Source organism: Bombus pascuorum, chromosome 4, assembly GCF_905332965.1.
Source record: "Bombus pascuorum chromosome 4, iyBomPasc1.1, whole genome shotgun sequence".
Classification (NCBI taxonomy): Eukaryota; Metazoa; Arthropoda; class Insecta; order Hymenoptera; family Apidae; genus Bombus; species Bombus pascuorum.
The window spans coordinates 4,053,520-4,077,915 of record NC_083491.1 but is presented as its reverse complement, the minus strand read 5'-3'; the positions used below and the strand labels follow the sequence as shown (position 1 = coordinate 4,077,915).

At 32.8% G+C, this 24,396-nt stretch overlaps 2 protein-coding genes across 8 annotated transcripts; both read left to right on the top strand.

The window, feature by feature from the left end:
* Window positions 1-10: 10 nt before the first annotated feature.
* On the top strand, window positions 11-9,691 carry LOC132906277 (sodium/potassium-transporting ATPase subunit beta-1-interacting protein). Of its 3 annotated transcripts, XR_009657952.1 has the most exons (7): window positions 11-236; window positions 1,096-1,233; window positions 1,327-1,407; window positions 1,480-1,671; window positions 1,749-1,809; window positions 2,541-4,747; window positions 4,869-5,755. XR_009657952.1 is itself a non-coding variant. In XM_060958313.1 (6 exons), the coding sequence occupies exons 1-6, from the start codon at window positions 183-185 to the stop codon at window positions 3,197-3,199; spliced, it is 1,185 nt and encodes a 394-aa protein (XP_060814296.1). In that variant the 5' UTR covers window positions 11-182; the 3' UTR covers window positions 3,200-5,755. The 3 variants fall into 3 exon arrangements, 2 of the variants coding, with proteins under 2 accessions (XP_060814296.1, XP_060814294.1); XM_060958313.1 differs by having other exon boundaries at window positions 2,541-5,755; XM_060958311.1 differs by lacking the exons at window positions 2,541-4,747; window positions 4,869-5,755 and adding an exon at window positions 6,638-9,691 and having other exon boundaries at window positions 14-236.
* A 906-nt stretch (window positions 9,692-10,597) lies between these two features.
* LOC132906261 (glutaminase kidney isoform, mitochondrial) lies at window positions 10,598-23,915 on the top strand. 5 transcript variants are annotated; one of them, XM_060958277.1, is made up of 12 exons: window positions 10,598-10,863; window positions 13,049-13,146; window positions 16,319-16,354; window positions 17,560-17,659; window positions 17,729-17,871; window positions 18,125-18,498; window positions 18,799-19,079; window positions 19,177-19,353; window positions 19,585-19,745; window positions 20,204-20,329; window positions 20,625-20,765; window positions 20,940-23,915. In XM_060958277.1, exons 1-12 carry the CDS (start codon window positions 10,771-10,773, stop codon window positions 21,121-21,123), a joined length of 1,914 nt encoding a protein of 637 aa, XP_060814260.1. In that variant the 5' UTR covers window positions 10,598-10,770; the 3' UTR covers window positions 21,124-23,915. The 5 variants fall into 5 exon arrangements, with proteins under 5 accessions (XP_060814260.1, XP_060814259.1, XP_060814262.1 ...); XM_060958276.1 differs by having other exon boundaries at window positions 20,186-20,329; XM_060958279.1 differs by lacking the exon at window positions 16,319-16,354 and having other exon boundaries at window positions 20,186-20,329.
* Window positions 23,916-24,396: the final 481 nt, after the last annotated feature.

Below are 24,396 nucleotides of genomic sequence, written 5' to 3'. Positions count from 1 at the left end.
GTCGGTGCATGTCACTTGCACCAGTCGGTCGCAAGAAAGGGACGGAACAAGTGCCAAGGAAACATGGCGACGCATTGGAACGTGCCACAGTGATGCAGCTAACGTGCAACGAGATCGTTTCTATCGAGTGATCAAAGATACCCGTGGCCTCGCACGCGAAAACATCTATCTGGCCAAATGACATGGGAATTTGTAATCGAAGGCACTTCCTGCTGACAATATGCACCTTGCAACTCGTGAGTTTCTTCGATGGAAAAATGTTTTTGTCCTCTCATAGAGAAAATTATCGTCATCCTGTGACACACGTAATTCGTATTTCTCTAGCACTGAGTCACTGCGTGGTATTCTTATGAGAAGACTCTGATTATTGAACAGATATTAATCATCGAGTATTTTTTAAATAAAAATAAAGAGTTTAAAGAGTTTGGTCTATGGATTGTTGCGTTGATATAAACTGTAAACGATTCGAAATGTTTTATCGACGATATCATGGCTCGATGAAACGTACGCACTTGTTTGATTATCGCATCGCTTTATCGATCTATAGATCGCATGGTTTATCTCCGCGGAGTAAAGATCTCCGTGTAGAAACTGACCGATCCATTTAACGCCGCTTTTACTACTTTCTAAGCGCTTTCTTGTCGACTCGCATCGATACCGATACAGAGTTCCACATTGCACTATAGAGATGTTTTTGCTAATTGAAAAATGCAGTAAGTGCATATGAAATAGGATAACTTAACAAAATCGGTTAATTCAATATCGTGTTAATTGATGCAATATCAATTAATTGAGCTTTAAAAGATTTAAAATTGAGTACGATAAAAGTAGAAATACAATGGGATGTTATTTAAAGCAAGTATCTTAGTTGAAAGCAAAAAATATGTTAAATGGTTCATGAACACTGGCTCGCATTTGATCCATCAGATTAATTGGGTATTTAGAACACAGAGCAATTGGTGCAAATTAAGATTGTAGACAAAAAGGAGTTGGTAGAAATGAAAGAAATTAATCTTTTAAGATTCAAACATATTCTATTCAGACTCTTTGTTAATTTATTGAATTTAATTGGAATTATTTCGTTTTTGCTTGTAGATCACTACGGTAGAGCGCCAGGTCTTCGACTTTCTGGGCTTTATGTGGGCCCCGATACTGGTCAATTTTTTCAACATTATATTTGTAATCTTAGGGTTTTTCGGAGCTTTTCAATATAGACCTAAATATATCATATCAGTAAGTACAATCCCTTTATTTTACTTTAATATATTTTTATATACATATTTATTATAAACAAAAATAATTGTTTGTATACTAAATTTATTTTAGTATTGTATATGGAATACGCTATGGTTAGGGTGGAATATATTCATGATATGTTTCTACCTTGATGTTGGTGTACTTGACAAAGTAAGTATTCATTTTCTAAGTAATTTCCTTTTCATAATTTTAATTGATTTCTAATCATAATTAATCTTTTAGAATAGTGATATTTTAAATCTTGGTACTGGTAGCTTTTCCTGGTGGCATGTCAATGGACCAGGTTGTAAAGCTATTTATGATGTTACTGAACCAGAATTATTCAGACCTGCCCGACCTACAAACGTGACAGATTGTGTGCTAGATTATGAAGTAGTTGAAATTTTACATGCGTCTACTCAATGCATCTTAGGTGTAAGTACCATTAAGTTTCACTATTTAGTAAAAGTGTACTAATTACAATATTTAAAATAATATTTCTTTTGTTTTAGTTTATTGCAATAGTAGGTGGTATTTGTCTAAGTAAGGTTTTCCTGGAGGAAGATGATAGCTGTAAGTATAAAACTCAAGAATTTCTGTTTTGATTAACGCCAGTGTCAGATTAGCATAAGAATTAGTTTGCAGAGTGAAATTATTTTCTATTTTATCCTGGAATATTATTTGGTGGTAAATTTAGGTAATATTTTTCCTGATATCGGCAAACGAGATCTAGGAAAAATTTTCAAAATTTAATTTTTTATTCTTATACAGTTAAAAAAGTAAAACGTGCAATGATAAATCTTTTTATAATACAGAATAACATGTTTCGCTACAGAAAAAGATTGTGCCAGCCATTCTGGATATTTCTTTTTTAATTACATAAATTTAAGATTTATTATTGCTTGAAAAGAGGGTTGTCGGTTACAGTTGATTTCATTGGTGGATTTGATCCTCCACTTTGGTAAGTGCTTTGCCTGATTCATGGTTTGCACGCATTTGCTCCTTTTGTAAAGCACGAAGTAAAATGGTTTCTCTCATGCACATCATTACTCATCGATTCTCTTGCGAATGTTCAATGTACTGTGAAATAACATCTTTGAAGCTTGAATATTACGCGAATTTATTTTTCGATCTTTGATACAACATGTATTGTTTGCAAACGTATAAACTATTGTGAAATTGGCTATATTCGAATGAGACTCATATACCATCTAATTTAATTCTAATCAAAAAGAATCACTACCTTCACGTCACAAACACAATAAAATTCGATCTAATGCAATCGATTCTACGTCATATTTCAGTTGACTTTGTGGGAGGTGATGACTTTGGGTTGGCAGGCCACACGCCGTTACATCCTATGTACGTTAGCTACTCGGCTCTTCCATCACCTGCCCACCCTCACAAAAATTCCGCTCAAAATTACCCCGCAGGCACAGCTAGCTCTCATCAATCAGTTTGTCACGATACCAGCTTCCCAAAACATAGCGATAAAACATTTAACAGCTCCGGACGAAGTAAATGTAGCTTCAGAAATGACACGATCAGAACTGAACGAAGCAATCTATCCAGTCGCGACTTAAAGTATGTTGATTACTCTAACGACTATTCGAATCCGTTAGATCATTTACAGAGGCCTGTATCCCCATACGACGAATACGATTCATTGGACAGTGCCGCTAAATTGAAGTATCAAAAGAACAAATTGTACCATCCGCACTCGTCCAAATATAGTCCCGTTGCATCTCCGCGTGTCAAATGTCGACCTGTTGCAGCAAAGCAAAATAAAGCCCCCAACAAGCCTAGAGTCTTTACCGATCACGTTCGCGAACAGTCAATGCGGTCGTTTTACTCAGATCCAAGATTGGCAATTGAGAATCAACAGAACGTGATTGACCAAGAGAAACAGAATAGGTCTAAAAGAGATAGTAGACCTCTGTCGTTGAATGCCAGTAATTTTTAGATTGTTAGAAATTAGAAAAATATATATAGAGTTTATTTCTTTCTAACTTAATCCATTCGAGGTCGGGGTCTCATTTGAAGACGATCCTGAGAAACCTGATACTATTTTTAATATTTAAGCAGAACAGTGAACCATTTTTTTATTTAAACCGATAATGATGTAAATGTTTCACCCATTTCTTTTTATACTATTCGACTTTTGTGTAGTGTCTCCTGAAGATTTCTAAATTATTAATTTGCTTAAAATTCTTTCCAAGAGAGATTGCGTTGGATTAATAGTATAGGATGTATACAGTGCATCGTCGACCTCGAATTGATTAAAACAGTATATGGACTGAGGTTAAATGTATTTTGATGCTATTTTGTAGAGAATTCGAAGGTGTTACATAGAATTCCTATCCTTGCCAAATAGATAGAACGATTAGAGAGTAGCTAGCTTAGGGTGCCTTCTCCGATTGATTTCTTCTTGTTAGTCTAGAAAGAATATCTTTTTCTTTCCTAAATCAGTTGTTTAACATCACAGTAACAGGTTAATAATTTCTACTACGTCTTTAAAGTATTTCGACTGATAACGCGGAATAAACAATGTGTGTTCAGTAGCATCGTTTGCTTTTTCGTGTTTATATTAATTCTTTTTTTATGAAGATTTTTATTTACATTTGCTCATAGATATTTTCATATATACGATTCATGTTGGATTAGACAACATACATTTTTATATTAATACATACACTGTGATACGTATAGAACTATGAATCATGTTGGTTGAAAATGTTTATTCGATCTTTTTATTATCGAACTTGTAACTTTAAGAAGCTATGCTTGATAGATGAGCTTTCATAATATACGAGACAAAATAACGTTGCATCTGAAAGGGAACAAAGAGTACAGCATGAATGGAAGAAACGCTATATGTAAACGTTCACTAATATATAGGATTATTTATATTTTTTTTTGCTTTTTGTTATACGAATAGTACTTATTAAGAATTCCCTTGATGACACGCGTGGCCTGGCTTACGAGATAGCATTATGATAGAGACCTTTAGACTGCATTGAAATTAGCTTATTGTATCATGATGGTGAAGAACTTGTGTTTATAAGGTGCTGCGAAACACTTTTTCATTTTAATGAAACGTGTATGAGTATTTAGTAGTGCATGCTAATACTTGTTTACGGTTCTTAAGTTCAATAGAATATTTTATTTTATATCCTTCTTTTTTAAACAACGATGAAGCTACATTTTGCATATCTATGTAGATGAAAGTATACAGATAATCGAAATTTGTAAGATACCATATACACAGACTCCCTCATAAATTTTTATTAAATTAGTACTTTTGACATTCCATGGATCAATTAATCAAAGAATGTCTAATAATATGTCGAAGCTAAAAGGAAAAATCTGAAGTGACGAAGAAGCTGTTCTTATTATAGACTTCTGTGCATCTTAATTACACAGAATGTTCTGTGAGTTGCAGGTCAAGGCTCGTTGAAATATTAGTCCAATCATAAGTGTGATGAGTAAACAACATTCAAAGAATCATCAGGTATTTAACACCTAAGCTTATATTCTAGAGTCGAAGATCAATTTAATTACGATATACAATTTCATTAAAGAAAAAAGAAAGATATACAAATTGCTTACTCACCAAGAATTGGTTTCTTCAGGTAGTATAAATATAAATTATGAATAAGCACGAAGATATCACTGTTTCCACTGTTCTGATAAACAGTTGGTTAATTTGCCAACAATCAAAATCGCACAATAATCGATCAATGAACATTTAATGCAATCTGATAATAGACAATACTTATAACGCAATGCTTATTAAGCTATGCATATACAAATGCACTGATGAAACGATAGAGTTACGTTTTACAGTGATTAATTGATGCTGATAGTTACATAATTTTCAATGTTAAGTATCTACATTCAAGTATACACCTATTCTAAACATCTGTCACTGTCACAATGAAATAGCTCTATACAATAATGAGTTGTTTTTCTCATCACATCTCATTGGACCTAAAGCTGACCTTGTTCACGACTCACGATACTGCCTGTGCGTTACTTAAGATATATTATTTTAAGTTTAATTCTTATTAAATAACTTTGCAAACATTGCATACAATATTATTTGCACAATTATATGATTAATCATCTATTATATTTTAAGTCAGTTATACTTGACTTAATGTATTTTGCAAGTAAATTGCTCATTAAATGTATACTGTACATATATATAATTACGTTTACGTATTTTACGTAATTTATTTATAAGAGTAATAAAACGTTTCACATTATGTACTAGAGGATTTAGCCGAATATTTAATATTAACGAGTCACTTCAGATTCAACGTTGAAACGTTTGTTCGTAGTACAATCGAAGATTCTTTTATCTTTTCCTTCTTTTGTCGAAAGCTTGTACAGTAGTGTCGTTGTGTACTTCGTTAAGGCCGTAGATTTTAATTTTATAGTATAATTTATTTTACTGTATCATATAATTTACTTTTGGTGCAGTTTACTGGCGACAATAAACGTGCAATGCCTACTACTTGCTTGCTTTTTTATTTATTAACCCCCATTCTTTTCTTTCACTCCTTCTCTAACATTCTCCTATTCTTCTGTGGGTTTTCGGGGAACTATTTTATTTTATTGTATTTTTTTTTCATTCTCGATGTTTTCGTCTCTCAGTCAGTACTTTCCTACTGGATTACTGCGATCTAAAATCTTTACACGATAATTTACCATTTGGTTAAACGAATAAATGACGATTTTAGAATAGGTCTGACTGATCCTTTAAAAAAGAGTCTAACTAATTCAATTACTCAAGATCACGTGAAAGTCGCATCATCGTTTGAAAATTTAAAAAAGAAATGAACATCGATCAGCCATCAAATCGCGTTGGGAGCGTGTTTCTCGCTGTGCATGTAATAATTCAACCACTTCGATTGTTCTTCTCATTCATACAGTTGAAGATTTGTATTGATACTTCGATAACACGCAACTACATTTGTCACTTGACTCAAAAGTGTGTGTTTAACTTTGCAGTTTGCGCTTGGTATACAAATCCAAATATAAGAATCTTAGAAAATATTACTATAAAAATATTACTACTTTCTAATCTTCGTTCCAAAAGTGAAGATCCGACGTGATCTATAAGAAACTTCGTTAAAACGTGGAGTAAGAATCGTTAAAAATTTAATACCTAAACTTTATAGTAACTTTTTAATCACTTATTACTTCGAGATTTACCTATCTATTTAATATTCCATTTTTAGATTTCAAATGTCATCCAAAGTCACCGCAACTACCTACATTGAGAATTATTGCAAAACCAATCTGCGATATTAACTCGTCAGTATCCAAGCGCAAACTAAATAATTACCTTAACAGAACGCCTACTAACAAGATTTTTCGTTTGTTTCCAACGCAGCCCAAGCTAAGCGGAAGAAAAAGCAACCGCGGCCTCTGTACAGCATCGAGTACTCTCAGCCAGAGCCCACGATTCACGATGACAGCGTGTCTCCAAAGCCAATGACTCCACGCAGAGTGAAAAGAAGATCGGTGATCTCTCGTGACGGGACAAGAAGGTCCAGCAGAAGGAGTTCTGTAAGGCAATCACGCAGAAAGAATCCCGTGAACAGAATCATGGACCACCAGGAAAGTCTATACGCTAATACAACGCCCAGCAATCTTACCAATCAAAATGTGAATTCATTGTCCCAAGGCACGCTCAACTATGATAGAATCTCAATGAGTTGGGACAGAGATAGGAACTCCAACTGGCAGCCGGAAGCTGTGAATATGGCTGTGTCTTCTCCTACCTTATGGAACCAAGATTCTTCTAACAATTATTCTAACACTAGCAATTATACGAATCAGAGTTACCCTAATTGGGATGCTAGCAACTCTACCAGAAATCTTACCGATAATTGGCAACCAAACGAATTGAGTCCAATGCAGTGGCAAGGTCAGAGTAATCCAACTTTTCAACAAACTAGTACGCAAAGCTTAAATGGAGAAGATTTGGACGAGATCTATAATAATCGACCAGCTAGTGCTAGGTCGAGTTATAGCAATTATCATGGAGTGAGAGCTACACCTCAGGTTCCCAACAGAACGGATATTGTTAGGCAGAGCCAGAGGCAATTTGTTCTTAGTGGACCCCCTGCTTATCAGGATACGGTAATCTGAGAAGTCTGGGGGTAGATGGTTGGAAACCTGCGTTTGGTGGATGTTTAGTTGTTTAAGGGAATAGTTTGATGGTAATATTGTTTAATGTGTAATTTTTCGAATTGTGATAGTTTTAATGTAATTATGGAATTCTGTAATTCTCTATTGAGAAACTAAAGTATTTTAAATCGTATAGATCTGTTTAGAGGATCTTGTAGAGGATCGAGATCTAGAACCGTTGTACTTAATTTTATTCATTTTTATTTTTATTTCAATTTTAAAGGGAATTGATACTAAACGTCCAATACGAACATAGGTTTACTTTTCGATAAGTTATAGTTACTATATTCTTACATTGTAATTGTTACTATTAAGGAACAGGAAGTATTTGTTACTTCTCTGATCGATCAAGCTTTACTCGATAACAATGGATGCAATTGTCTGCATCTTGTTATATTTTGCGATAGATATCTTTAAAGTTTATTAACTTTCAGAAAGATTTCGCGATACTTCGATCTCGTGGCGATCTTCTATGATTTCTAAGCTCCGCCTTTTTATCTCAGGACAATAACTCACGTTTTTAACAAATATTTAAAAGTCATGTTTCGTATACTCGTACATATCAGCCCTTGATAAGACTTTATCACAGTTGCAATGTGAGACGATAAAAAATTATATCCTTTATACGAAAAATAGAATTCACGCGTTAGGTGAAAGTATACAAATTCGCTGTTGTACAATTTTTAGAAATCTCTTTGCTCCACGACATTTTATTTTCAATTATCTATCCATTATTAACACGATTATTTATAACACTGAATTGTTTTTCATCGGAGAAATCATCTGTAAATATCGATCTATGATCACACAATCATCCTTATTTATACCCTTTTTCACCTCGAGCCTTCGAAATGAAACGTTTACGCGATATTTTAGAGAAACATTAATTTTTCTACGCTCTATTTTCTGAAAACGAGATTTTACAATGTATATTGGACGCCATTCGTGTCATAGTCTTCCAGGTATCGAGAGAAGATTGCTATAAAATCGTGAATTTCACGGTGACCAATCTAATGGAAAATTTGGAAAATGAAAAAAATGATTACGTGTTGTAATCATACATATAATAAAATATGATAAAAAAATAAAAAATGGTCACTGGTTGAATTCATAAACGTGTTTAAACGCTCTATGCATGATAAGTGCAATAAGAGATATTTTTTCATGCGAAAAATCAAAATAGACTACGTCGATGATGATAGGACGTGTGAAATGAAAACCAAAGTATTAAACATCGATGTAAGTTAATGATAATACTTGTAATATTCTGTATGAATGTAAAACTGCCTCAACTCTTTCGCTGACTGTCGTACAATATAGGTTTAATTAATTAGGCGGTCAATTTGCACGATCCAAGTACTTAATTTTTATTATTCTTCGAGAATCTCTAGACGCTTGGTTCATCGATCACGTAATTATATAGTACTTAAAAATATTATTATACTCTTATTCAACGAATGTGTTGTCTTATTCTTTTTTTATCACATGTTCAAATACTGCGTCGATGAACAGGGTGTTGATTTTTAGAAATTTTAACGTTAAGTTTTTAATAGGTTTCTGTTGCCACAACTGAATTTTTTAATCGAGGCAATATTAAATACAAATATTCGTTATTTTTGTAAATCTTTCCGGTAGGTCGATCTACTGTGATACTGTGCAGTGGAAAATATAAAATAATAAGAGATTTTTATCATAGAAGAAATGACAGGACCAAGTGTAATAGGTCAAAATAAATTTTGAATAATCGAAGTTTCGACCTCGATTTTATTTTAATGCTTAATTCGTATATACAAATTTTACTTTTTATATATAGAATTTTTTATGAATACGATCTGAATAATAATTTCATTTTAAGGTCGAAAAAAGTAAAGTATTAGTGCCGTGTTCCATAAGTATTAAATATTAGAAATGTAAGATTAATTCTCAAAATTATTTGCAATTTCTGCATATGCGAATCACTTTTTCCTTTTTCCTTCGCACGGTATTGCAATTGTATAATTGTACTCTCTGTATTTTATAGAATGTATCGTATAAGTATGTTAAGTTTATTTAAAGGGCAGCTACCTTTAATTAATTACGAAATTACGTAAGACTCAACCGTCACCAGCTTGTACTTATTATATTGTTTCTGATTCTTCACGCTCAGGATTGTACACGATTTGTCATCGTTTACTATTACCATTCACCAATGTACAATTATAACAGGAAGCGATAATAGCAAGACAATAATAAACGAAGAATAATTTTGATTCAACGAATAGGAGTTTTATTTTCAAACATAAATTTAATAGCCAAATTCTTTCAAAGATCTTGTTTTATTTTTATCGAGTCTGCTTGATATGTTTTTTGAGGTGATAAATGAAAGAGCGATATACAAGTGCTATACATATACATATATGATTTTTAAATGGATTTAAAGCTTTATCTAGATAAAATACGAACAGTTGTCGATAACAAATAAAGGATTAAATTTAATAAATATTAAAATAGATATTAATACAAAAGCAAACATTTTTTCGCGTATAATGTAATCGAAGAATAAAAATTGGCGAATTAAATGAAAATTCTATCTTACAATAAAAAAAAGGTTGTGTTGTCTGGTACTTCATGCAAGTGTTAATTATACAGAGAACTTCCAAATTAGAGAAAAGCGTTCGTTAAGATGTAGAATCAAGATTGTAGATCCTCGAATAAGTACCATTCTTTAAGCTCTTCATTTTAACGGAATATTTCCTTTTAACGACGTAAAAATACAAGAACATACTTAGTAGTAACTAAAAAACACTCTCGTTGATATACAAATCTATAAAAATGTACAAAAAATTTCAAAACTTCACTATGCTTATCTGACCAACACATTTTATATCAGAGACGAATCAATGATCATCGAAAACATTTACCAAGCACCATTCTCATATTCCACGAACCTTCCTATGCAAATCAGCTTTCACAGAAGGAAGGGATTCGAACCCTCCACGTCGAACCCACAAAAAGATTCAATTCGCATCAACCCGTTCAGCAATCACTACCATTCACTCATCAGTCAGCAGATGAACGTTTTTACTCCGGTGAATTTCACAATGCCGCGTCGAAATCGCGCATGTGCCCTATTCGCCGGCTTCTTTCCCTCCTGGCAAAAGACCCTTTCTTGCCTCAGTACCACGTTATTGTCGGGACGTCGAGGGTCTCTCGTGTCGTCGTTTCTGAGAACTTACGTGTGTCTAGAAGAGGAAGATCGAAAGAGGAAGTGTCAGCCAACGTAAATCTTCGTGCCAGTTGATCGACGTCGAGTTACTTCTTCGCAGTCGCGCTTTGCTTTGGCGAACAGCTCGAATGAACTGCGAGGCGATCGTCAGGGGCGTGAGAATGCTGAAGATCGTCAAGGTCGGCTCGAACGGACTCAGAAGGCTGCACACAAGCAATAAGGTGCGAAGAATTGCAAGGTCAAGTAGATTCCGAGAGATTCTACTTCATGAATTTATTGATTGGAGGATTGCCAAGTGCTCGGACTTTTTGGCACGGCGTGAGAATGTCTCATCGATTGCTTCGTAGACTAGAGAGTTAGACTAGAGAACATTTAATAATTTATTTCGAACGATTTCGCTGACTTGGGAATTAAGAGGTGTTGTAGAATTTCATATTTATTGGATAGAGAATGAAAGAATGATCAGTCGCTGATAATTGAATTTGGAGAACAAGAGCAGTATTCAAGGCTGATTACTTTCTACTTAAAATTTTATGGAGACCTGAACCGAGGAATATTTAAAGGATTATAAACTTTACAGCTGATTATAAAATATGTGTTCGATAGAGGATGAAAGAATGTTCAATTGCTGATAACTGATTTTGGAGAACAACAGAAGCATTCAACATTGATTATTTTCTGATTATTTTGTGCAGAGTTAGATTAGATAAACTCTATAACTACTTGTCTTCGAAGCTACTAAAGGATGTTGGAATATTTGGTTACGCTAATTGAATTTGGAAAGTACAAGCATTCAAAAGTCACGAGCAGAATCTTCTAGAGGATTAGAGGATTCGTTGATTAGACAGTGTTGAGGTGCTTCTGACCTCGAGGGAGAATCGTCGCTGATTGATCAATCACTAAGAAAACGTTGTTAAATAAGACGAATCTAAATGAAAGAGTGCAATAAATTGAATATTCTTTTATCGAGATATTCGACACATATCCAAGAAAGTACATTTACTTTTATTTTAATCTTAACATTCTGCAAATATTTGCATAAAAAATAATACTATTGTATAAATGTGTACACAAATCATACAATGTATACAGTTCGAGGGAAAAAAGTATCGAACATAACGGAGGAGGTGTGTTAAAATTATTCGTTCGCGATGTATCCACGTGGGTGACAGCAATGGTCCATTTCAGCGACAGAAATACACGGCTACTTGGAGTACACGCGTTTGAATTGGACCGTGTTAACATTTCTGCGCGATAAATTGATGTCAATGTTCGTCAACGAGCTATCATACGCCTGATGTTATTTATCATTTGTGGTATTTGATCTAATATGACTAAAAGTCACGTGGAATTTATAGAATAGGTTTTCCAATATCATGGAAAAAATGAGGCGTCTCACAGGGGTTGAAAACGGAAGAAATTGCAAATAATTATTCTTGCGCAATTCAAATTCGAAATTTGTTTTTGTATTTGTATTTGAACTTTTCCTTGAAAACGAAAAACCTGGAAGATTAAGAAATTTAACTTTCGATTCGTACGACTTAAAGAATATTTAAGATTTAATAATATATTTAATAAAATCCATTGTGACTTGTAAACTCTATGAAACTATGTAAGAAATTTTGCAGACAAGGTACATTTTAGTGCAAGAGGAACCACTTCCCAATTATTTGAATCATCTTCCGATCATTCAACTAAAAGTTGGATTAAAAGTTACAGAGAATAGATCAGAATTCAGGTGAAAAATATGGGTGGAGCATCTGTAGAAACAATCGCACGTTTCTTTTATTGTTTTCGTTCTTGTTCATGCAGATCCTGCTGATCTGAATTAAGGGTACACGTGGCAGGTTTCGGCTTAGGGCTGTGGTAGTTGATTCATCGAAGAATCAATACAGAATTGCTTGGCAACCAGCACTTTTCACCCCCTCGTACGTTTTACCGACCCGAAATTTGTTTATCGATCGTTGGACCGGTTTCTAGAAAGCGGAACTGTGCCTCTTTCTCTTTCTATTTCCATCGCTTTTATAATGGAAAAGCTGATTCGACTTTGAAATGGAAAAATGGACATAGAATAGAATTTTATATATTTAATTGTACTATTCTGAAATAACGAATGGATGTAGTAAATCATACTAATTTTTAATAACAATTCTATATTACGTTAAATGAACTTAAATTCAGTTTACAATATATTTTTCTGAAGACACTTAAATTAAATATAAATAGATGATAATTTGAACTATATAATGAAAACATTCAACAAAAAGAACAAGTTTCAAAATAAATTTGACCAAGTTTGAAATAAAATCGAAGTGTTCTCCAATAAATCGTGACAAATTAGAAAATAAAATAAAGCGAAATATTCTTCGAACATGCTTGTTCTAACTAGTTTCTACATTATTTCAGAGACGAGCGGCGGTACCAGCGTCGAAGAAACTAGGAAGTGCAAAATACTTGGATGCCGCTTTTGGAAGTGCCTTAGAATTAGAACGAGCACAGACACGGTAATTAATTCATTATCTTACTTCTACCTCTGTTTTATTCTAAATTTTTACAACAAGTTACTTGATTATTTTTAAATTTGTAATTATAGCGTAATCTAAAAAATATCTATTTATAAAGTTAGTCTTAAACAACTCGATTATGTTTTGTCATTATAGTTTCGTTTCAAAGAACGCGCGTTCTCGTTATTTATTCTCTGCCACGAAGCTACTAATATTAACAATGAGCTATACGATTCGAATGGTGTTACATTTAATCGCGCAAAATGATCCGTAATTACGCGACATTCTCGAATTTCGTGTAGCTCCGATCGTGAGAAGAAAACTACGTCGTTAGATTAAGTTCTCCAGAGAATATGAGATTTCACAAGGCATAACGATGAAAATCTACACAAAATCTATACGAGATATGTACATTATGGAACATCACCTCATACAGGCAATGTTAAATCTCAAAAGTTGATTCCTCTTTTTAATTCGCAATTTTATCGTTTTTGTAATTAGACAATTTCACGAACATAGTATCGACACTTAGGTAAAAAAGAAATGCAAAAAGTTTTGACGAAAAAAAAGCAACTATTCTTAATATGTATTGTTCATTCCAAGTTCTTTGATTTTCTTTTACTGTCAAAGGGTTAATCACTGGTTTCTTTTTATTAATCATTAGTTTCGAAATCATTGGTTGTGATACGTAAGAGAATATCTCTGCAAATAGTGTAATGAAACTGTTTCGATTGCATAATTCAAACAACGAACGAAGTCAGAGCAGTTGAACCACGCCAACGAGTACAATAGTCTTCGCAGATGTTTAATCATTTTGTTCATTTAGATAAAAAGTGGAGGATCGTTTCTCGTAACAATGAAGAAATAGATCCGTACTACTAAGTGGAACACAATGGAGTATCAATAAATCCGAAGTAATCGATACTGGCGGTTCTCAATCGCTTCCATTTGTGGAATTGTTAATTATCATGATACAAAAAGGAAAAAAATGTAATTATTCCTTCATCGATTCTGTCATTTCTATTTAAATCTCCCTGTAACACTAATAATTTGTGTATTCTTATCTTTCAAGCAATTGCAACATCTTTTTTAAATTAATTTCTTTAATGTCGCCTTTCAGTTATCTCTCCGTCTTTTCTTTTTTAATTAATTCGATTATAGATCTTCCTTCAAAATTCCTTTTCTTTCAATTTATAAGTTGATGACATCGAAAAGATGATATTGATTATTAATTGAGAACCATTGAACCACAGAGAACTCGACCCCATGGGTTGTAATTTATTGTCTGAACGTCATTGCTGACCATTTAAATACTCCAAAGGATGTCCCTTCGTTGTGTCTCAGAACTTTGCTCGACTTTCGAGAAACTCGATCTTTCGCAGAAGAGTGTCTTGTGTTTGAAATAGACGTATTTAGATAATAGAGTTTCTCATTCAACAATGGACGATTAGTATTCGATCGATTGCTTTTCGCGTTAAAGAAAGAAGATAATGGACAGTTTCGACTTCTGTGAACCATTTCTAGACGATTTTCCTCATTTTCGTAAAAGATACTTACGGTAAGAATTGTTACAAAAATCAATACCATACGTATAGTATTTCCATATCGTATCATTTTCATTAGTTAAAAAGATTGTCCCGATATGATTTATTTCTAAATGATTTCTACGATTTATGGTTGATTTATGCTATAATATACACTGTATAAATACGAAGATATGATTTTTCCTTCGAAGAAAATTAAAATATAATGTCTCCAATAATGTAAAAAGAGATCTGAGATTTATGAAAGTCTCAGTGAATTTGTTGAAGTAGGAAGCATATTTTATTTATCTTTAACTTTGCATAAGATTTTTCGCATTGTCGGCTTTAAATTGAACTAAAAAGCTTTTGTCACTATTGACCACACGATCGTCACTCTCGACAATCCGGTGGTTCTAATTAAGCCTAATCAACTGTTTACCGCAGGTGTGATTCATTGTGTAGCATTCAACGTTTGCTTGCGTAAATCACGTGTTCGTATCGTGCAACCAATGCGTCGAACATAAAATTTGAACAAGCTCTTCGGTATAAAATACCCTTAAGAAATACCCTTGCACAATTTCTTCAGATATTTATCTCAAATTCTGTTTTTCTTCATTTAAATTCCATTTATTATTATATATATTATAACTATTCTATACATTATAAATCTATGTTTAATTATTTAATTTATCATCATTTTATCCATTATAATATTCTGTTAGAGAAGATAAATAAATAGAATATGTAGGAATTGAAATTAAAATGGAAAGATTTTATTAAATCTGCTCAATAGATATGGAAATGGTGTGGAAAATATTAAAATACTGCGCAAATGTGAAAACATGAAGTACAGTAGCAGATGAGTAAAGAGACGAAGCAGAACAACTAAATAGTAGGCAATCTTTGTTTGCAGTTATGCAATTCTTCGGAATCTCAATGTACCGAACCTATTTGCTCCAAAATATACATACTCGAACCGCTCTCATGGAGATTGCAACCTGTTAGCACCTTCCGCTATTTTTGGATCGTGTTTTCCTTTGTTCGAGTGGGGTCGTTTTTCTCAGCTAATATAAGACCGTGTTTCCGGTTATCTCGTACAAACGAACCTGATAAGAATTGTGGAGGAATCGTCCGTGACTCCTCTGAAAGATCTTCCGTTTGGAGAACGTCCATCAAGATCGTAGAATTCGACGTTATCAATCAAAACTGTGACTTTTGTGCGGAACGATGTGCTAATTAATTCGAAATATCGATTTTTTAAATTAATACTTGAATCGTTTATTGATCAGTGCTTAAACAAAAATTGGTGGATAATTCTCCAACTAAGTATTTTGGATTGCAAGAAATAGTAAATTAATTTCAAGTTACATACAAAGTTTTCTTAATTTTGATATTAAAACATGAAGGATACGGATCAGAACATCGTTATGCCTTGTATAGAATTGAACGATAAATGTTCAATGGAAGATTCGGAGTTAGTGCCGATGAGTAGCTTCGTCGACCCTGAATACTATTCGATGAGAACGAAAATTACGTGTTCAATGTGGTTAGAAAAGAAGAGTGAAAATTCGAGGAGGATGCTGGCGCGTTTTCTTAGGTAAAAGACACGATTCTCTTTTTAATCTCTTGTCCTTATTCTGTTTTTGCAGCGAGTACAGCTTCATTCATGACAGTCATTACATGTAGTGAGTACTGTACAACTATGTACTGTCGACTATTGCATGGTGCAACATGTGGAACGTTTCAAATCATTTTTTGTAAATTGTAGCTGTTGGATTCTCCTTTGGTGAAGTGATAATAGGTCTTCCCGTTTCTTGATTCCTATGACTATGTATACAAACCGTTGTCAAGCTTCTTTGAATTGATATAATTTGCCATAAACTTCCAGATTTGTAGTTTAATATGATTGAAATTGCAGAGTGAATTTAAGTTTTCTGAGAAACTTTATAACAAATCTCTCGAATTTTTGTATTATATAACAATATTCTCCCTAAAAGCAATTAACTCACTTACAATGAATATTTACCATAGAGAACATTTATATACAGGTATGTATACGTTGTGTGTTATTTAAAACATTTTAAGATTTCACCATCACTGTCACTCATTACAGTACTGATGTAATTTTAAAATGTTTTCTGTAATATATTCATAGAAGATTTCTATAAGTGTTCAAATATTTTTGTGGGTCATTATATAAGTTCTATCATCTATTATAAATATTATCTAGTAAATGTACTATCATCTTATTTTTCTAACTTTGTCTTTTTATAAATAGTGTCATTGATCTAATCAATTTCTAATAAAAACTAGTGTTAATAAATTACGTCATTCGATAAACGTCAACTTCGTTAGTCGAGGTATCGATGATGATGCAGCCACAACTAAATTTAACTTCCCTCGCTAGAAACTTTTCAGACAGAGATTCAAGTTTCAAATGTCTCTGTGGTCTATGTTTTGTTACGTATACGAATAACGAATATTGGCATAGATCCTAGCTTATGCGTACAATCCCCACTATATTGTAACAGTTATATAATTAGTAATAATTATGCATGGCAGTGGTGAAGTATGTCTTCCCCAAACTTTATATTATTGTATATCGATAAAAGCAAAGATATATGTTATAAAGTCAAGTAAATTCGTCACTTTGCCAAGATAATAAGTTGCATGCCATGTGGCAAGAATATAAGTAGAAGAATGCACAATAGTAAGTGTGTTATATTTTCCCTCTAGTAAATTGCACCAACGTAGATTGAGAAGATGGTAGTTTGAATTTTTATTGCTATTTTCCGCATTTTTACTCCTATTTTACAAATTCCATTCATACTCAGCGATCTAATTAAAATTACACAAATATGAAATGAATAATCGTCCAATTTTATTCCAGTACTAGAGATCAAGATCAAGCGACGAACGCGGAAGATGTCCTCTTCGACATGTTTAAAAACGAGGATACCGGCCTCTTAGCGGTGGGAAAATTTTTGGCTGTAAGTATATCCATCAATTTCATCTTCATGTAATTGATCATTTATTATTTCATTCTCATATAATTGTAGGCTCTGAGGACCACCGGTTTGCGAAACGAAGACCCTAGGCTTCAAGAATTCACGGATAATTTACGAAAGGAACACTTGAAGTGCGGAGGTCACGAGGGTGTATCTCACGAGACTCAAAAATTGAATAGAGAACAATTTAGACGGTAATTTTCTCGCGGCGAATTAATATAATTTATTTAAAAAATAAAAATTCGCGATACTTAAATTGCTAAAAAAAATTCTACCAATTTCTTTTGCTTCTGCTAATAACTGTGCATAATTTAAAAAAGATCTACCGAAACGGAAGATTTAGATTTATTAGATTCGTTCATAAATTTATAAATTTAGATTGGTCCAAGATTAAATGATTCGAAATGAGTAGCTTTAATTAATATTAAAATTTCAACTATATTTCAGAATTATAAATCCAAACATAGTGCTGATCTCGCGGGCGTTTAGGCATCAATTCATTATCCCCGACTGGTCGGGCTTCACCAAGCACATAGAGGACTTCTACTGGAAATGCAAATCGAACTCAGAGGGCAAGGTCGCCTCGTACATACCGCAATTAGCGAGGATGAATCCAGATTACTGGGGCGTTTCCGTTTGCACGATCGATGGGCAAAGATTCAGCATCGGCGACACTTCGATCCCGTTTACTTTACAAAGTTGCAGCAAGCCCTTGACTTATGCGATCGCTTTAGATAGGCTGGGACAAGAAGTGGTCCATCAATACGTCGGCCAGGAACCATCCGGACGAAACTTCAACGAGTTGGTGCTAGATTACAACAGTAAGTTTTAGATTATTATTCGTAGATTGCAGATGTTCATGTAATTTTATAATTTTGTGAACGCAATTAAAGAATAAAATCTAAATAAAAAATTAGTTTTACCTATTAAAAATTATAATGGTTATGAATATTTGAATATAAATTTGAATATTTTCTTCTTAGCTTTATAAATACTCTTTATTGCTTCTTTTAAGATTTCTCGTTTCTTTGCTATCGTTTTACGTATTTGATATTTTCGTGTTTTATTATTTTTATGTTATAAAATGTTATACATATGTATAAATATTTGATTCTTTGCAGAGAAACCTCATAATCCTATGATCAACGCTGGGGCAATCCTAGTCTGTTCTCTCCTAAAGTCTCTAATCAAACCTGAAATGACTTTAGCCGAAAAATTCGATTTTACAATGAACTACTTCAAGAGACTAGCTGGCGAAGAGAATCTAGGCTTCAACAATGCTGTGTTTTTATCGGAACGGGAAGCTGCTGACAGAAATTACGCACTTGGATTCTACATGAGGGAGCACAATTGTTATCCCGATAAATCGAATCTAAAAGAAATCTTAGATTTCTATTTCCAGGTAAATTCTCTTGGTTTGTCTTTCGTTATAACTTGCTACAGAAAATACGAGAAAAATGATGTTGAGAAAATATTTAAATGATATTTTTGTTATAAAGTGTTGTTCCATGGAGGCGAATTGTGACACAATGGCAGTGATGGCAGCTACTTTGGCCAACGGTGGTATTTGTCCCATCACCGAAGAAAAAGTTTTAAAGCCTGACAGTGTTCGAGATGTTCTGAGTTTAATGCACAGCTGTGGAATGTACGACTACAGTGGCCAATTTGCGTTCAAGGTAATTTTTTACCTTTTTAAGGAAGGATATTAATCTAGAAAGAGATATTCTTGTCATCAAAAGCAGCTTAATAAAGATAAGCCGCGAGAAGAAATCAAGTTAAAATGAAAATCTTGCGAAAATGCAATTTTTTACTGAAATGCTTATTTTTCCTCTGAATTTTTCTATCAATTTATCCTTCGCAACTTATTATTGATAAATATTGAAAATAAATTATGTAACTGAGTATAGGTTGGCATACCAGCGAAGTCCGGAGTGTCAGGATGTCTCTTGGTAGTGATACCAAACGTGATGGGTATTTGTACGTGGTCTCCACCATTGGATCCTTTTGGGAACTCCTGCAGAGGAGTCCAATTCTGTCAGGAACTCGTCTCTGAATTCAACTTTCATAGGTACGTATGTTACTGACTTTCGTTTAGCGTGCTTGCATAGATTTCAACTTACGTTTAGTTACATTTTGCACACTAACGATCACAATAGAAACAACGTATTAGCTTTTGTAAAAATAAAAAAGAAGTGAAAGAAAAAGAGAAACGATAGTAGCTACAAACACACGAAACTTAGGAAAGATCTAAACGATTAGATGTACACTTTTAGATGTAAAAAGTTTCTTATTGTTTATGCTATAAAAAGACCACCGAGATCAGTGATAACACACATTAATCAAACTGTTTGTTCTCCTTCCTTTGCTTTTCTCACAACCCCTGCTACACGCAAACCCTGCACGAACATACCAAACCCGAACAAACACGTTCTGTCTATTACTCTCTTCTTTACATCGTCTGTGTTCATTTATGTCCCGTCGTTTTCCATCCCGTCCCGATTAGTGTAGCACCTACTATGATCACAGGTACGACAATCTGAAACACGCGACTAATAAGAAAGACCCGAGGAGACACAAATACGAAACCAAAGGGCTGTCGATCGTTAATCTTCTGTTCAGCGCGGCCAGTGGCGATGTTACAGCGATGAGAAGGTTATTATCATTAATTATTTGATTATTAATATTAAATATGCTTCGGCTTTGCTATTATTGCATATTATTATTATATAACATTTTCGGTGCAATCATATTTTTTTATCATTAAAATTATTAATCATTTATAACGGTTATTTGCAATCGGAACGCTTACAAATTAAGAATTTTTAAATATTCAATTGTCTAAAAAGTTTCTTTGAGATTTAGCGATTGCAGTGTTCTATAAACAGCCGTAGTCTTACCTGTAAAGATACGAATATAAATTATAATTTGTATTTATATTTAATCTCAGGCATCGATTAAGTGGAATGGACATGACCCTGTCGGATTATGATGGTCGAACAGCTCTGCATTTAGCTGCTAGCGAAGGGCATCTGGATTGTGTCGAATTTTTAATCGAACAGTGTGGAGTTCCTCACAATCCTAAGGACAGGTAAGTGGCATCTTAGCCTTTCTATCTTTTACCTTCGTATCCTCTAATTTCCATAAATTTTACGATGAATTCCCCGTCAATTAATTCATCTTTCGATTAGAGTCCTTCGATTAATTTTCAAATTTATACAAAAATACAAAATAACAATTCCTCGTGAAAATATCGTGTTTTAAGGTGGGGAAAAAGACCGATCGATGAGGCAGAAACATTCGGACACATGCAAGTGGTGGAATACTTAAACAACTACGCTATAGCCTTAAAGACGGAACAGGAAACCGAAGAAAAGGAGAATAATAATACGGAGGAAGGGGATCAAAGAAAAGTAGCTGAATCAACGGCGCAAACACCAATACCATAAGATCATAGCAGCCTTAGATAGGATATTTTTCATGGAAAGTGCGCGGTATGATTGACTTACAATAAGAAAATGACGGAAGGATCTCGAGATCACAGTGAATTGATTATTTTCCTACAAAAACACACCTTACGGCTGGTTTAGTTTATTTTTACGATTAATTAAATTTGCAGCCTAGAATCAAAGTTATTATAAACCTGTTCTTACCTTCAAATAATGTAAATTATATTTATAGCCGTTTCTTTTTTTGTGTCTTAACTATTTGATCTTTTTTGTATGAATGTGTGCGTATGTGTATAGATTTTAAGAAATGTATGAATGTTTTTTTGAATTATGTTAATTATTTTTGTCTCTTTTTAATTGGAAACGATTCGTATGGCATTTTTAATATTAAAGATTAATCATTTCATGAAATAGCAGCAGTTTGGACGATAGAAGGCTAGCACGTTCATGGTAATTTTACAGTATTATTCACGTGATTTAGTTCTTACTTATGATAAGGAATAATTCGTCTCTTTCATTTTTTTTTTTTTTTTTTTTTTTTGTACTATACTTATACGTAAATGTCGTCTGTTTAAGTATTAATTTAAATTTCGAATGATTGTGCAAGAGAAGCGACGTATACCGATGATAATTTCTATAATAGTATAAAGAGCATTTCGTTCATTTACTACGATACTCGTTCCTACATGTTCATCGGTGTATGCTTTGAATATCAAGAAGATAAAGTTCCAAATTTAGGTACAACTAAGAATCATTTTCTATCAATTTGCAATTGACACTATTAAATTTAATATTTCCTGTTCCATTTCGTTTAACTTTCCATTTTATTGCTATGTTATATTATATTTCATCAGCATAGTATTATATTGGAATAAAACGACTTATTTATGACAATTGTTAATAATGATATTTTAAATTGAAAAAACCAGAACTGTGATTGTCTGTATCCTATATATAAAATTATTAGTTAAAGGGATAAAGATCGTGGATCTCTATATTAGTAGAGGAAGAGAACAACAAGAAGTGGCTACCGGAAGCATCTTCCGCTTCTTGTACGGGTGGTACATTTTACCACTGTCTGTTTATTCAATCAAATGTTCAACCCTTTATTTGGCAAAATGGAAATCCAGAAAATTGATATTGTTTAACTTTCAAAGAAAGTCACCTTTCTGTCAATTATTTGCTTTATAAAATTATTGAAATCCAAATTGCCGAATAAGGGGTTCGTGTTAGTGTCACGTTTCGTCAATTACCTCGAAATCTGCCTTAAAGTCGACGAAAGAATGGTAATTATGCGAAGGGGAGTAAGAAACTTATCAAATTTCGCTTTGTGCGATTCTTCATTGTCTCGTGAGCAAGAATATGTAAAAATCGAAGACACGAAGTGGAATGAATCGCATGGATAACAGGGATATTGTCTGTTTGGAATCTTTTACCTGAAAAGAGAATTTTCATGTCAGAAAAGATTCTCCAGATGAGAAACATATCGTTCTGAATACGTCTTTAAATTGGAAATTTCTTTGTGATTCTTGCAAAACGCATTTAAATCTAATCTTTTATTTAAACAAAAATTTCAGTTTATGTAGCATTCTATTGTTTGGCACTTAATTTGAAATAAAAGTAATTAAAGGCACGAATGTTAACACTCCTTGTATTTGTTTTGTATAATGCTACCTAAACTTGGAAATTTCTAAACGATTGTATCTAAAAACTGCTGAAAGAGAAAGATCTATACATATACGAAAACGAAGAAGTTTGCTTCTTAAATTCATTCAGGAGATTCGCTAGAAATTCGAATTATCGTTGCTTAATAAGTGTAAAGAAAAAATCACGTTCAACGAATAGATTAGCAAAGACACGTACAATGAGCGTCAATTATTTCCTCTTAAGTTAACCAGGACTGTCGAAGAAAACGAAATAAGCTTGATTAATGTAAAAAGCAAAACAAAAAAAATTAATATTTAGAAGTATCGTGTCAAATAAATCTTCCAAAAATGTTACCTTTGCAAATATGTAAATTTCAAGGTCTGAATTCTCCGTCATTTGAATGTTTCCAAACGTCCAATTAATGCTGTTTCGAATATATACATAATGCATAGCAAATATTCTTCCAATGGACGAAAGACAATAACGATATCTAATGTTAGGAAGGTATCTATGCAAAGGCGACTTTTACTTTTAATTGGACGATGTTATATTTTTACTACGCTATAACAAAAATATTTTATATAAATTAGAACTGATTTTTCGAAAAATCAATTCTTTTTTATCTATGATTAAATACATAATATTGTCATCGAATATTTTATTTTAATTTCATTCACGTAATATCACGAATCAGATTTACGAATATTATTATTTTATTCCAAAAGTTGAAAATTGAATTATCACAGAGGGTATCTTTAATCTTTAATGTGACATTAACAATATATACAGATAACAATATTGTCGGTTGAAAGTAAAAACAGCAAAAATAAAATATCTTGTTTTGCCTACATAATATACGATTCTCCAACTGATTTAACTTCAGATTTTCACTTACAAGTGGACAATAACTTTCATCGATACAATCATTATTCCGTTTATTAACACTCGATTCGATCATGTTTTATTCTCTTATCTTATTACTACAACAATAGGATGAGTTATTTGTATTAATATTTTGTAAGAATGTTTTAAATTGCGTTTAAAGAAGAAGAGTTGGAGAAATTATTTTAGAAATATGTAACTCGTACATCTCCATGATTGTACTTAATACTTAAATTGCTTGTGAAATAAATATTTCAAGTACACGTCTTTTGTTTCCATTCTTTGACTCTTTCCATTCTTTGGACAAATCTAAATAAGTTTATAGCTCTATAGTGAACCTAAATTATAAAATTTATATAAATTAAAAATTATAAAAAAATAAACTTAATTATATAAATTTACTAAAATATTTCCACAATTTTATTTATATGTATCAAATTAACTACAAGAGAAAAATTCTCGACGAAATCTTATTAAAAATAAAAATATGACAAATATAATTAATACAAATATAGAATATAACATAAATAAGAAACTCACTCGGTAAATTTCATGAATTAATGTTTCATTCATCACGATCACGATACCAATGAAACATCGAATCTTTCATCTTTATAAATCGATATCGCAAATCGATTTTTGATTTGTTACGATCACTCGCAGTTAAATCTTGAACGATATTAGAATGTGTTTGAAACATGTATTCGAAATACGCAAAACACCTATTTTCACAAACATATAATT